The sequence below is a fragment of the Phocoena phocoena genome, chromosome 3 (assembly GCF_963924675.1).
Source record: "Phocoena phocoena chromosome 3, mPhoPho1.1, whole genome shotgun sequence".
Lineage (NCBI taxonomy): Eukaryota > Metazoa > Chordata > Mammalia > Artiodactyla > Phocoenidae > Phocoena > Phocoena phocoena.
Genome location: NC_089221.1, coordinates 47,824,191 through 47,839,621, shown reverse-complemented (window position 1 = coordinate 47,839,621; position 15,431 = coordinate 47,824,191). Strand labels below are relative to the sequence as shown.

General features: G+C 38.4%; 1 protein-coding gene across 2 annotated transcripts in view; it reads left to right on the top strand.

Moving 5' to 3' along the window:
* Positions 1 to 6,309, top strand: part of DEPDC1B (DEP domain containing 1B) — a 96,926-nt gene extending 90,617 nt beyond the window's left edge. The window contains exons 10-11 of one of the 2 annotated variants that reach the window (XM_065874084.1): positions 898 to 1,083; positions 6,148 to 6,309. In XM_065874084.1, the coding sequence (XP_065730156.1) occupies positions 898 to 1,083; positions 6,148 to 6,309 (348 nt within the window). The remainder of the gene's footprint in view (positions 1 to 897; positions 1,084 to 6,147) is intronic. The other variant, XM_065874085.1, reaches the window with a different exon arrangement.
* The last annotated feature ends 9,122 nt before the right edge of the window (positions 6,310 to 15,431 follow it).

Genomic DNA, 15,431 nt, shown 5'->3' with positions numbered 1-15,431 from the left:
TTCCTCTGTCGATGGACATTTAGGTTGTTTCCATGTCTTGCCTATTGTAAACAGTACTGCAATGAACATTGGTGTGCATGTATCCTGTCGGACCATGTTTTTCTCCGGATATATGCCCAGGAGCGGGATTGCGTGGTCATGTGGTAGCTCTATTTTTAGTTTTTTGAGGAACCTTCATGCTGTGAAGGTGGCTGTACTAATTTACATTCCCACCAAGAGTGTAGGAGAGTTCCCTTCTTTCCACACCCTCTCCAGCATTTATTGTTTGTGGATTTTTTTGATGATGGCCATTCTGACTGGTGTGAGGTGATATCTCATTGTAGTTTTGATTTGGATGAAATTAAGTATTTTTAATGGATGCTTTTATTTATAGATCTTGGTACCTTTTTCCCTCTTATTTCACCCTTCTGCCTTTTGCCCTGTAGTGTCTGCACATTTGTTTTCACTAGTTTCATGCTATGAACATGTTTGGAGATGGGTGCAGTACTTCCCTCTACACAGCAGCTGAGCTAAACTTGTACTTTTGTCAGTGCCCAAGGGAGGGAGGAACAGACTCTCCAGATGTGGGAAGAACCTACATAGTTCATCGTGTGTGTTTGGAATCATTCTAGGCAATATGTTCAGTTTGTGTGTAAATTTCAGATCTTATTAGAAGAGAGCACAACGTTTTTTGTTTATGAAAACGGCTTTGGGGTTTAAAAAGGCAAAAACTTATATGCAACACTGTGGCTTTACGTGAATTTTTTTTTGAAGTTATGGAAACACTTTTTACTTTTCATTATAGTTTTTCCCAGTCAAATTGAATGTCATATCATTCCTACTAGGAGATCTACGGTCTGAATTAATTCTTGAAATTTATTTGAAAATGCGCTTTCACTAATAATCCCTTTGCCCCAGATAAAATATCCAGGAGCTGATATGGATATCACTTTGTCTGCTCCATCATTTTGCCGTCAAATTAGCCCAGAGGAATTTGAATACCAAAGAGTATACGGCTCTCAGGAACCTCTGGCAGCATTGTTGGAGGAAGTCATCACAGATACCAAACTCTCCAGTAAAGAAAAGAAGAAAAAATTGAAGCAGGTAAAAAGGATATTCTTCATAAGTCATTTCTTCTCCCTACCGTTCTTATGTTGTTTTGTTTCCTTTTTATTCTCTATTTTAATAGGTTTCATACGAATCTCATCTTCTGAGACAGAGCAGTTTTGAAAGTAAATTATTTATTTCATATATTAATTTACACAAATATGGTCAGTTTTCCAGGTCTTTATTCTCCAATGTAAATCTTTTACCATTATTGAGCTCTTCATTTATGAAGCTATTCTCTAATATTTGTCCTTGGTTTTGATATGTGGTATGATGTGAGTTAGTGGAGCAATTACTTTAAATTCAGAGAAGCTGTCAAATGAGAACAGTTTCTTTGGATTTTTTTGAAAGGCAAATCAGACTGAATTCACAAGTGTAAAATGTCCAGAATTTAAGAGTCTTTGGTTTTACATAGCCCCTATCAAATTGGTTTCTTGCTGCAGGTATCACTAAAAGTTTTTAGTTCTCGTTAAACAATACAGCTTAGGGTTTCAGAGAAGAGTTTTCAACTCAGCATAGGTTTAACTTGATCTTTTTTAAAACTTGAAGTGTAATTGATTTACAATGTTGTGTTAGTTTCAGGTATACATACCTTGATCTTTTTCTTTTGTTTGCTTTTGTTTTTGTCTCATAAGTCTCTTTTATTCAACACACTCCCCAGCTTTCTTTCTTTTTTTTAAATTGTTTTTAACATCTTTTTTTTTTTGTAACATCTTTATTGGAATGTAATTGCTTTACAATGGTGTGTTGGTTTCTGCTGTATAACAAATACATATATCCCCATATCCCCTCCCTCTTGCGTCTCCCTCCCACCCTCCCAATCCCACCCCTCTAGGTGGTCACAAAGCACATAGCTGATCTCCCTGTGCTATGCGGCTGCTTCCCACTAGCTATCTATTTTACATTTGGTAGTGTATATATGTCCATGCTACTCTCTCACTTCGTCCCAGCTTACCCTTCCCCCTCCTCGTGTCCTCAAGTCCATGCTCTACATCTGCGCATTTATTCCTGTCGCCTCTAGGTTCTTCAGAAGCATTTTTTTTTTTTTTTTTTTTAGATTCCATGTGTATGTATTGGCATACAGTATTTGTTTTTCTCTTTCTGAGTTACCACTCTGTATGACAGAGTCTGGGTCCACCCACTTCACTACAAATAACTCAATTTCCTTTCTTTTTATGGTTGAGCGATATTCCATTGTATATACGTGCCACATCTTCTTTATCCATTCATCTGTCGATGGACACTTAGGTTGCGTCCATGTCCTGGAAGTTGTAAATAGAGCTGCAGTGAACATTGTGGTACATGACTCTTTTTGAACTATGGTTTTCTCAGGGTATATGCCCAGTAGTGGGATTGTTGGGTCATATGGTAGTTTTATTTTCAGTTTTTTAAGGAACCTCCATACTGCTCTCCATAGTGGCTGTGTCAATTTACATTCCTACCAACAATGCAAGAAAGAGGGTTGCATTTTCTCCACACTCTCTCCAGCATTTATTGTTTGTAGATATTTTGATGATAGCCATTCTGGCCGGTGTGAGGTGATACTTCATTGTAGTTTTGATTTGCGGTTCTCTAATGATCAGTGACGTTGAGCATCCTTTCATGTGTTTGTTGGCAATCTGTATATCTTAGAAGAAAGTGTATTCTGTTGTTTTTGGATGGAATGTCCTATAAATATCAATTGAGTCCATCTTGTTTAATGTATCATTTAAAGCTTGTGTTTCCTTATTTATTTTCATTTTGGATGATCTGTCCATTTGTGAAAGTGGGGTGTTAAAGTCCCCTACTATGAATGTGTTACTGTCGATTTCCCCTTATATGGCTGTTAGCATCTGCCTTATGTATTGAGGTGCTCCTATGTTGGGTGCATAAATATTTACAATTGTTATATCTTCTTCTTGGATTGATCACTTGATCATTATGTAGTGTCCTTCTTTGTCTCTTCTAATAATCTTTATTTTAAAGTCTGTTTTGTCTGATATGAGAATTACTACTCCAGCTTTCTTTTGATTTCCAGTTGCATGAAATATCTTTTTCCATCCTCTCACTTTCAGTCTGTATGTGTCCCTAGGTCTGAAGTGGATCTCTTATAGACAGCCTATATATGGGTCTTGTTTTTGTATCTATTCAGCCAGTCTATGTCTTTTTGTTGAAGCATTTAATCCATTTACATTTAAGGTAATTATTGATGTGTATGTTCCTATTACCATTTTCTTAATTGTTTTGGGTTTGTTATCGTAGGTCTTTTCCTTTTCTTGTGTTTCCTGCCTAGAGAAGTTCCTTTAGCATTTGTTGTAGAGGTGGTTTGGTGGTGCTGAATTCTTTTAGCTTTTGCTTGTCTGTAAAGGTTTTAATTTCTCTGTCGAATCTGAATGAGATCCTTGCTGGGTACAGTAATCTTGGTTGTAGGTTTTTCCCTTTCATCACTTTAAATATGTCCTGCCACTCCCTTCTGGCTTGCAGAGTTTCTGCTGAAAGATCAGCTGTTAACCTTATTGGAATTCCCTTGTATGTTAATTGTTGCTTTTCCCTTGCTGCTTTTAATATTTTTTCTTCGTATTTAATTTTTGATAGTTTGATTAATATGTGTCTTGGCATGTTTCTCCTTGGATTTATCCTGTATGGGACTCTCTGTGATTCCTGGACTTGATTATTTCCTTTCCCATATTAGGATAGTTTTCAACTATTATCTCTTCAAATATTTTCTCAGTCCTTTTTTTTTTTCTCTTCTGCTTCTGGGACCCCTATAATTCAAATGTTGGTGTGTTTAATGTTGTCCCAGAGGTCTCTGAGACTGTCCTCAATTCTTTTCATTCTTTTTTCTTTTTTTTTTTTTAAATAGATTGGATTTAACATAGGTAGTAGTGCTGAGCAGGAACAACAGGAGGAAAGTTTCCTAATTGGGCTGGTTGGTGGCGTCGTCTTTTTTATTTATTTATTATTTATGGCTGTGTTGGGTCTTCGTTTCTGTGCGAGGGCTTTCTCCAGTTGCAGTAAGCGGGGGCCACTCTTCATCGCGGTGCGTGGGCCTCTCACTATCGTGGCCTCCCTTGTTGCGGAGCACAGGCTCCAGATGCGCAGGCTCAGTAATTGTGGCTCACGGGCCCAGATGCTCCACGGTATGTGGGATCTTCCCAGACCAGGGCTCGAACCCATGTCCCCTGCATTGGCAAGCAGATTCTCAACCACTGCGCCACCAGGGAAGCCCTTTATTCTGTTGTCTTTATTCTGCTCTGCAGTAGTTATTTCCACTATTTTATCTTTCAGGTCACTTACCTGTTCTTCTGCCTCAGTTATTCTGCTATTGATTCCTTCTAGAGAATTTTTAATTTTATTTATTGTGTTGTTCATCATTGTTTGTGTGCTCTTTAGTTCTTCTAGGTCCTTGTTAAATGTTTCTTGTATTTTCTCCATTCTATTTCCACGATTTTGGATCATCTTTACTATCATTACTCTGAATTATTTTTCAGGTAGACTGCCTATTTCCTCTTCATTTGTTTAGTCTGGTGGGTTTTTACCTTGCTCCTTCATCTGGAGCATCTGTGTATTTCTCTGTCTTCTCATTTTGTGTAACTTACTACGTTTGGGGTCTTCTTTTAGCAGGCTGCACGTTCTCAGTTCCCATTGTTTTTGGTGTCTGCTCTCATTGAGTAAGGTTGGTTCAGTGGGTTGTGTAGGCTTCCTGGTGGAGGGGACTGGTGCCTGTTTTCTGGTGGATGAGGCTGAATCTTGTTTTTCTGGTGGACAGGACTGTGTCCGGTTGTGTGTTTTGCGGTGTCTGTGACCTTATTATGATTTTAGGCAGCCTCTCTGCTAATGAGTGGGGTTGTGTTCCTGTCTTGCTAGTTGTTTGGAATAGGGTGTCCAGCACTGTAGCTTGCTGGTCATTGAGTGGAGCTGGGTCTTAACATTGAGATGGAGATCTCTGGGAGAGCTTTTGCCATTTGATATTATGTGGGGCTGGGAGGTCTCTGGTGGACCAATGTCCTGAACTTGGCTCTTCTACCTCAGAGGCTCAGGCCTGACACCCGACCAGAGCATCAAGACCCTGTCACCCACGCGGCTCCGAACTCCGGAACTCCATGCTCCAGAGGTCCTCCTTTAGAGGTGCTGCCTCTCCCCTTCCACACAGGTCCTACCTTGATCATTTTTAAAGTATTGATTCAAGAGCAAGTGAATGGTGTTTATTTTTAAAGACTGAATCCTGCATAGCTTGATTTCTGATCACACCACCTAAGATTATACACAAAGCACAAAGGTTCTAGATTCCCATCCTGTTCTTCTCAGAGTAATTTTGGAGAAGAGTTCAGTGGTGACGATCAAAGGAAAACCATATTGCTTCTCTGTAAGCTTTTTGTAAAGTAATGTATACCAGCATGTTTTCTCTTCCATTTGGGTAGAAGCAGGTGGAGCTAAGCTGGGGAAGCAGGGAGATGGGGAAATGTTGTTGGGCCCAGATTTTCTTTGACTGTGTAGAATGTAAGTCAGAATTACTTGTGAATATTTTAGAAGGGAGTTGTGTTTATAGTTGGCAGGGGAGAAATTTAAAGAAGTATGACTAAAGTGAGTTTTTTGGAAGATTAGATCAAATTAAAGATGAATCCAATCTATTGAAAGTGCAATCCAATGATTTAACAAAAAGAAATGGATTTGTGTTGAAGTGAACTTGTGATCTGTTTTCTTCTTATTTTCTTTTCTGATGGAAAGCAGTAAACACTAAAACAAAACAAAAATAGGGAAGTATTGCATCAGAAACTTATTTTTAAATTACAGTGCCCAGGGCTTTCCTGGTGGCGCAGTGGTTGAGAGTCCGCCTGCCGATGCAGGGGACACGGGTTCGTGCCCCGGTTGGGGAATATCCCACGTGCTGCGGAGCGGCTGGGCCTGTGAGCCATGGCCGATGAGCCTGCGTGTCCAGAGTCTGTGCTCCGCAACGGGAGAGGCCCGCGTACCGCCAAAAAAAATAAAACAAAAACAAACAAACAAAAATTACAGTCCCCAATTTTATTGACTTTCATTTGTTTTTTGACACTTCTTGGATCCTTTTTTTTTTATTTTTAGTTTCAAAAGTCCTATCCTGAAGTCTACCAAGAACGATTTCCTACACCAGAAAGTGAAGCACTTCTGTTTCCTGAAAAACCTAAAGCAAAACCACAGCTGCTGATGTGGGCACTAAAAAACCCCTTCCAACCATTTCAAAGAACTAGAAGTTTTCGTATGTAATACTTGGATAGCTGTTAAAGACCTCTGTTGTTGCTGTTGCTTTTGAGTAAATAGGTGGTTAGAGGAGTATGGTGGTGGAAGAAAGAAGCACGTAAACCACAGACTACTGAATTATAAAGATTTCCTGACTTCAAAAAATGTTGAGCCATTATCAGTATTTTTATAAAACTCAATGCTGTTTTTAAAGTGTACAAACCAATTAAAAATAATGAGACAAATATATAGTGGTAAAGTTAACATTTTTAATTTGTTACAAAATGTAAGGGTATTTTCATTTTTTTATTTGTTGTTTCCTATGGTGTTTATAAAATATTTGTGTGTACATCCTAGATACTGATGTCTTTGTGATAACCAAGACTGAAAAATAGTGTATATGTTTGAATAAGAACGACACTGGGTCCTGTTACTGTGATGCTATTGACCTAATAGCCAATTGTGATTTCTGCTGTATAAATTGCTTTTCACTGTTGCACAAAGATTCTTAATGTTCTTTATTACAATGGCTGTGTCTTTTATTGCAGGTCTGTTGGGTGCTATGCCAGATTTTATGAAAGCTAGTTCTTTTATGATGTATGTATTAGTTGGTGTTTACTTGTAAGTGAAGTAGATTTTCATCTGCCTGCAGTGGTATAATTTCAGTCTTGGCTAAAGATGGAAAATTGAACTGGATAAATTCTTTTGGTCTCATTAGTCCTGTGATTCTAAGTCAAATCTTTGTTGTTTCATGAAAAACACAAATGGGTTAAGTAAAATGAGACTACTTCCTTCATAAGTATCAATATATTTTCCCCAGCTCCTCATCCTTTTGAAAGTAAATGGAATGTAAATAAATACTGTTCTTTTTAATACTGTACATGGTGTTTCTTTTTTGGCACTTATTTAGGTCAGGGAGTTCCCTGGTGGTCCATTGGTAAAGAATCCGCCTTACAATGCAGGGGACGTGAGTTCAATCCCTGGTCAGGGAACTAAGATCCCACATGCCGCAGGGAAACTAAGCCCGCGTGCCACAACTACAGAGACGATGCGCTCTGGAACCTGTGAGCCACAACTAGAGAGAAGCCCACGTACCACAATGAAGAGACCACACACCGCAATGAAAGATCCCACATGCCTCAACGAAGATCCTGCGTGTGGCAACTCAGACCCAACACGGCCAAAAATAAATAAAATAAATAGATAAAATTAAAGAAAAAGAATATATATATTTAGGTCAGTCAGAGAGCATCTTCAGATGCTAAACGTCATCACCTTAGCTAATGTTCTCACATCAATCATTTATTTCTATGATAAAATAAGAAGTGAGTTTTGGGCTTTAGTACTAGACTTTAGGAGGTGCTTTGTCCATTTCTTTTGCTTTGCTCTGCCCTCTTGCAAATAGTGGTACACTTAAATTATGGAGCAGCTGGAATGCTTCTTTTGAGACTGATTACCCAAAAAGCTAAGAGCGGCACTCATTAATTGGCTTGCTCTGCTCTTTGGACTGAATTTTACTTGCACTTGAGACCCCCACTCTGTTCTTTCATAGCAGAGTGCCTCCTGCAGTGGACTTCCTCTTCAAAGATGGAAATAAGTATTCCTATTGATTTGAGTACCCCTTATCATGCAAGTGTGGAAAGTAATGGGAGATTTCTAGTGTTTCAGGATTTTATTCTTAGACCTTGGAATTCTGTTTAGAGCAAATAATAAATCTACTTTCTGCTCTATTTGTTCCCTGAGGTAGAATTTACTTTCCGGAGTCTCCTCTTCTGTTGCTCATCTTTGGGAATCTATGTTACTGTTTTCTTTTTTTACCCTTAAGTTTACTTACTTTACTGTTAAATATCACATACTTATGGAGAGATCATAAAACATAACCACCACCTACATGTGAACTTGAGGAGCAGATAAAACCAGTTTTTCAAAGTGGGTGTGCCAATTAACAGCCCATCAGCAGTGTATAAGAGTTCCTGTTACTTAACAATCCTCACCAAAACTTGCTATTGGCAGTTTGAATTGTCAGTGTGGTGGATGTATAATGGCATCTCATTATGGTTTTACTTTGTGTTATTAATATGGCTGAAGACTTTTCCCACATTTTTTTGGACTTTTTTCACTTTTCAAATTTTAATATCAGCTTGTTAGGCTACACACACACACACACACACACACACACACACACACAGTTGAGATTTTGATTTTGATTGTATTGAACTTATAACTCTATGTGGAGAGAATTGCAGTCTGTATGATATTGAGTCTTCTAGTCCGTGGACATGCATTATCCCTCCATTTGTTTAGAATAAATGAGAAAAAAATTTAAATTTCTCTGTAAACATTTGCAAATCTTTTGTTAGATTTGTTTCCAGATATTTGATACTTAAAAAAAAAGTTAATATCAAATTTTTCTTTTTTTTTTTGGCTGCACTGCATGGCATGCGGAACTTCCCTGACCAGGGATTGAACCTGTGCCCCTTGCAGTGGAAGCACAGAGTCTTAACCACTGGACCACCAGGAAAGTCCCAAAATTTTCAAATATATGAAAAGGTAAAGATAATAGTACCCAACCCTAGCTTCAACAGTTATTTAACTGTTTGCTCCTATGGTAAGTGGTTATTTATTTTTTTCTATATATATATATATATATTTTAATTTTTATTTATTTAAGTTTTGGCTGCATTGGGTCTTCATTGCGGTGCGTGGGCTTCTCATTGCGGTGGCTTCTCTTGTTGCCGAGCGTGGGCTCTAGGCGCACAGGCTTCAGTAGTTGTGGCATGCGGGCTCAGTAGTTGTGGCTCACGAGCTCTAGAGCGCAGGCTCAGTAGTTGTGGCACACGGGCTTAGTTGCTCCATGGCATGTGGGATCTTCCTGGACCAGGGCTCGAACCCTTGTCCCCTGCACTGGTAGGCAGATTCTTAACCACTGTGCCACCAGGGAAGTCCAATGGGGTTATTTTTAAATTTCCATTTTCTGTTTGTTGCTTATATATAGTATAAACTGATATTTGTGTCCAGATTTTTGTACCCAACAAGCTTGCTAGACTTCCCCATTCACTCTAGTGTGATTCTTCTGCATTCACCACATCATAAGCAAACAATGACACTTTTTGTTTTTCATTTCTGTGGTTGACAGCATCTAAAATGTCCCCAGTGATCCCTGCCTTTTGGTGTTTATGCCCTTGTGTAATCTCCTCTCCTTGAGTGTGTGACCTTGGATCTCATGACACAGTTTTAACAAGTAGAATATGGCAAAAGGGATGGGATATCACTTTTGAGATTAGATCACAAAGACTCTGGCTTCCATCTTGCTGGCCCTCTCTCTTGTTCTCTCCCGGGCTTCCTCTGAGGGAAGCCAGCTTCCCTCTTGTGAGCTGCCCTATGGAGAGGCCCCTCAGGCAAGGAACTGACATCTCTGCTGAATAGCCAGTGAGGACAGAAGGCCTGCCAACAGCGGTATGAGTGATCTTGGAAGTGGATCTACTGACGCCTGCCAACAGCCATGTGAGTGATGTTGTTTTGGTTTTGATTTTTTGGGGCTGCACCCCTGACCAGGGATCCACCCCGCGCCCCCTGGAGTGGAAGTGTGGAGTCTTAACCACTGGACTACCAGGGAAGTCCTGACGTGAGTGATGTTGGAAGTGGATTCTCCCTTAGTTGAGCCTTGAGATAAAGGTAGCCTTAGCTGACACCTTGATTGCAGCCTGTGAGAGATTCAGCTAAACTGTTTCTGAATTCTGGACCCACAGAAAATATGAGATAATGTTTGTTGCTTTAAGCCATTTAATCTAGGGTGATTTATTATGAATCAATAGATACAATACAGTTTATACTTCTTTCTTCCCTACATCCCTGCATCCTTCCCTCTTTTGCTTTTTTTTAAACCATTGTGAAAGGTCACTCCTTATCTTTAGTGATGCATTTGTTTGCAATCTTTGTGCATTCTTATATTTTAGTTTTGTACCTTATAAACAGTATACAGTTGGAATATTTTTTTTAAGAAGCCAACTTGATAATCTTTATTTTTAATTGTAACATTTAGACAAATTGTATTTCATATAATTATATTTTGGTATAAGTCTTTGTTGAATTTTCTAACACTTTGTCTCCACTTCCTTGCCTTTGTTTGGAGTTAAATAATTTCATGTTTTCTTCTACTAATTTGAAACTTAGACACTCTGTTTCTAATCTTATTGGATCCCTAGAAATTACATCTTGCATACTAATTTATCAAAGTTTAAAGTTAGTCATTACCTTTTAACCCTCCTCAGACTCTTCTGGGAGTTGAAAACACTAAGAACACCCTCCCAAATTAGATATTATTGTTGTAATATATTTATTTTTGTTGTTTTAAAGCCTCATAACGTGTTATTACGTACAGTCCTTGTTTAATAGGCTTATCTACATACTTTACCACTTTTTTTCCTTCTGAAAGTACATTCTTTAGAATTTATCTTTAGTAAGGGTTTGTTGGTTTTTGTTAGTCTGAAAACATTTTATTTTGCTATTATTCTTTTTTAAAACAGCTTCATTGTGATAGAATTCACACACCATACAATTAACCCCTTTAAAGTGTGGTTAGCACCATAATTAAATGGTTTTTGGTATGTGACATTTAAAATTTTTTTAAGTTGTGGTAAACTATATATAACGTAAAACTGGCCATTTTAACCTTTTTTTGGGGGGGGTACGTGGGCCTCTCACTGTTGTGGCCTCTCCCATTGCGGAGCACAGGCTCCGGACGCTCAGGCTCAGCGGCCATGGCTCACGGGCCCAGCTGCTCTGCGGCATGTGGGATCTTCCCGGACTGGGGCACGAACCCGTGTCCCCTGCATCAGCAGGTGGACTCTCAACCACTGTGCCACCAGGGAAGCCCCATTTTAACCATTTTTAAGTGTACATTCAGTATAAAGAATGCCCTCGTTCTTTAAAGGTATTTCTGCTGCATGTAGAATTCTAGGTTGATAGTTGTTTTATTTCCGTACATTGTAGTTATCATTCCTTTGTTAGCTGGTTTCTGTTGTTACGTGAGAAGTCAACTGCCACTCTAATTGTCATTGCTCTGCAGATAATGTATCTTTTTTTGGCAGGCTGCTTTTTCAGATTTTCTCATTGTCTTGGGTGGTCTGCAGTTCATGATGCTGTATCTAATTTACATGATGTGCTTTTTAAACAATTATTCTACTTGGGATTTGTGGGGCCTCTTAAGAGGATTGAAGTCCTTTGTCACTTTAAATATTGCCTTTGTCACAATCTCAACTCTGTTTTTGAATCTCTAATTAAACTATTTTAGATCTTTTCCATCTTCTGTTTTAACCTCTAGCTTCTATAGTTTGTCTTTCTGTGCTGCATTATGGATAATTTCTTCAGTCTTCCTTCCTTTTCAGCACTTTTCCCTTTAGGTATGTCTAGTTTCCTATTAAATGCTTATATCCGCTATTATGGAGTTTATATCCATTTACAGCTCAGGAAACAGAGACTCAGTTAAGACTGGATAATTTCCCCAAGACTACCCATCTTGTGAGTAGTAACATAATAGGCAGTCACAGCTGGCTCTTTCTGACTGCACAGCCCAGGCTCCTCGCTAAGATGTCTTATTGTCTCCTAATGAGAACTGTTTTATATTTTTATGGGCACTTTTTAGGTCTTACTTATAAGCTCACATGTTATTTTTCAGCCTATACTTTTCTAAAATTTAATATCTCAAATTTCTTTTTGATTTGCAGTGTTTTCGTTGTCTTGACCTAGCATTTTGCTGAATTCACTTCCAGTTTCTTCTGGTCACTGTCTACAGATATCTGCTGAAGTTTTTTCATTGCATTTCCGACAAATTCCCACAAAAAATTTGCAGCAGTGATGAAAACAAAGTATTTCTTTGAAGCTCTGTGGATGCAATCATGTATTTGCTTTACTTGTAGGTATGATTTTTTTTTTTTTTTTTTTGTTACGCGGGCCTCTCACTGCTGTGGCCTCTCCCGTTGCGGAGCACAGGCTCCGGACGCGCAGGCTCCGTGGCCACGGCTCATGGGCCCAGCCGCTCTGCGGCATGTGGGATCCTCCCGGACCGGGGCACGAACCCATGTCCCCTGCATCGGCAGGCAGACTCTCAACCACTGTGCCACCAGGGAAGCCCCTGTAGGTATGATTTTTAAGGTATTTTTAATTTTTATGTGTAATTGCTTTTACTTTTAGGTATGATGAGTAGAAAATATCCTATAGATTATCAGTGCTCTGAGAGATTATGATAAGGAATTTATCAAGTGAGTGTTCCGTATAGAAAATCTGAGAGCAATACAGCAATTTTTTAAGGTTGAATATACCACATGTGTGAGCATGGTGATGAAATTCAGTCATTCATCACTCTGATTTCTCACACATCTTTGTGTTTCTGCATCTGCCTTCAGGGAAGTCATATCTGGGGTCTAGCAAATGTAATAGACATATGGGTCATGACTTAACATTTGTGTTGTCCAGGAGCTTGATTCTGATTCCCGCCTCTAGAAGAGGGTTTCTGTACCTTTTTATAGGAAATATAACTTAAAAAGAGCCAGTATTTGTGAACTGTTTATGTACAAGAAGAGGAAACTAAATATTCCCATGTTTGGAATGTCACAAAAATCTTTTATCATGATTAAAAGAGGAATCAGTTAAAATGGCTCTTTACTAAATGGGCATGGCTGTATCAACTTATATGTTTATTTTTACCCTCAAGAACAAAGCCCTGCAAACGTTAAAATCCTGGAGTAAAGTAAGAGTGTTATTACCTGCTAAAGTCAGTATTAAGAGGCAATTCAGCTGTGTGTCTAGCCATCATCATAGTATTTGCCTAAATTTGAAGTATTCACTTCAGAATGAGACATAGGATATTCTAATTTTATGGCACTTGGAAACATTCTTGCATTTCCTTTCTTCTTAACACTATATACCTGCAAAAAAGGATAATACCTTGACATCATTGCATATCGGGTCTTCCACACGAACAAATTACTGTAAAATATAAACTATGATTATCAAGCCTTAGAGAAATTATTTGCTCCTGGGTATTCAAGTAATTTGAAATTTGGGATCTGGTACCACATTCATAAACAGAGAATTTACTTATTTGTACCAACTTGGGAATGCATTTATTATTGAATTTCGTAGAAAAAATACATGCCTGGAATAAGTGGAGGATATATTCACTAATTTAATGATGTAATGAGTAACTTCTGATGGACTTTTTTGTGTTTCAGTGTCTGTTTAACCTTAATGCTCAAACTTTCAACTTGAGGAAATAAAATGGGAAGAATAATGGGATAAAAGGGTACTAGCCTAATAAAAAATGTCACTTTCAGTTGTTTAGTGCATGTTTCTGTTGCTACATAAGTTCCATCATTTCTAGTGAATTTAAGATTTAGTTAAAAATCTATTTACAGTTTTTATAAATTCCATCTTGGAGAACTGTTATGTGAATCGTTTGCTTCAAGGATCTAGAATATATTATATTTTCCATAAACTGTGCCTATTTCGAAATAAAAAATAATATATGTATTTGGCTAGGTCTCTTCACTTTATAATACCTCTTTTGGGGCCCCTGGCCAGAACTGAGAACGTTCATAGCATTCGGAGCCTCTTGTAGAGAATGTAATGGAAGTTATTCCTCGCTCTCCCAGCCCCCGCAAGTTTTATATGTTACTGCTAGCACCTCTCTGATGGTAATAACATGGTGGTCTTCTTGAGTAGTCTAGTAAAACAAAGACTTATTAATAAAAAAAAAAGAGGACTAAAGGTTATTTTCATAAGAAATAAGTAAACTGTAATTGATTTTTTAAATTAAAGTAGTTTTATTTTGATCAGTTGTAAGGCTAATCCAACATGGGAATAAGGAGGCCTTTTGCTTAACTGTTACCACTAAGAACTTGTGACCTTTTGAAGGATCTTGGCAACGGTGATAACTTACCATGATAGCAGAGCAGTTTATTGCTAAAAATAGTTAGGCTGGGATAAAATGCACTCTCTGACTTTCTGAGAGCCCATGAGTCCAGTTTATCTCTAGTTAACTGATATCTTTATTTATAGATGTATGTTTTAGAATCACGTGTATTTGACTCAGTTATTAAGAAAAAAACCAACCAAGTCAAACCATGGAAAGCTGTTTTGAAGATTAGAATCACGTGACTGAAAACTACTTCACATGAGATCTGAAAACAGACCATAATATGAGGCACAGAGGAAAATATAAAATGAAATCAGCCTTCTTGCTTACTGATTCTGCATAATTTATTAAACCTGGGTTTTTGTCCATATGCAAGTTTGGCCTAAAAGACTCCAATCTTTTAAAAGCTTTTTGTTACTTAGAAAAGATTTTTTTTTTTTCTTTTCAGTACGTGGGCCTCTCATTGTTGTGGCCTCTTCCGTTGCGGAGCACAGGCTCCGGACGCGCAGGCTCAGCAGCCATGGCTCGTGGGCCCAGCTGCTCTGCGGCATGTGGGATCTTCCCGGACCGGGGCACGAACCCGTGTCCCCTGCATCAGCAGGCGGACTCTCAACCACTGCACCACCAGGGAAGCCCACTTAGAAAAGATTTTAAGACTTTTCTAAAGAATGTACAGGGTGGTCAAGTCTGACTGGGTAATATTGCTTCAGTGTTTGAACTCTTAATAATTATCTGAAGCAATAAGTAACATTTACTGACAAATTAACATTTAATTAACATTACTAATAAAAAACATATATTGACATCATTTGTAAATTTCTTAAAACTTTCTACTATTAACATACATATGTGGAATTTAAGAAAAAAAAATGTCATGAAGAACCTAAGGGTAAGACAGGAATAAAGACACAGACCTACTAGAGAATGGACTTGAGGATATGGGGAGGGGGAAAGGTAAGCTGTGACAAAGCGAGAGAGAGGCATGGACATATATACACTACCAAACGTAAAATAGATAGCTAGTGGGAAGCAGCCGCATAGCACAGGGAGATCAGCTCAGTGCTTTGTGACCGCCTGGAGGGGTGGGATAGGGAGGGTGGGAGAGAGGGAGACGCAAGAGGGAAGAGATACGGGAACATATGTATATGTATAACTGATTCACTTTGTTATAAAGCAGAAACTAACACACCATTGTAAAGCAATTATACTCCAATAAAGATGTAAAAAAAAAAAC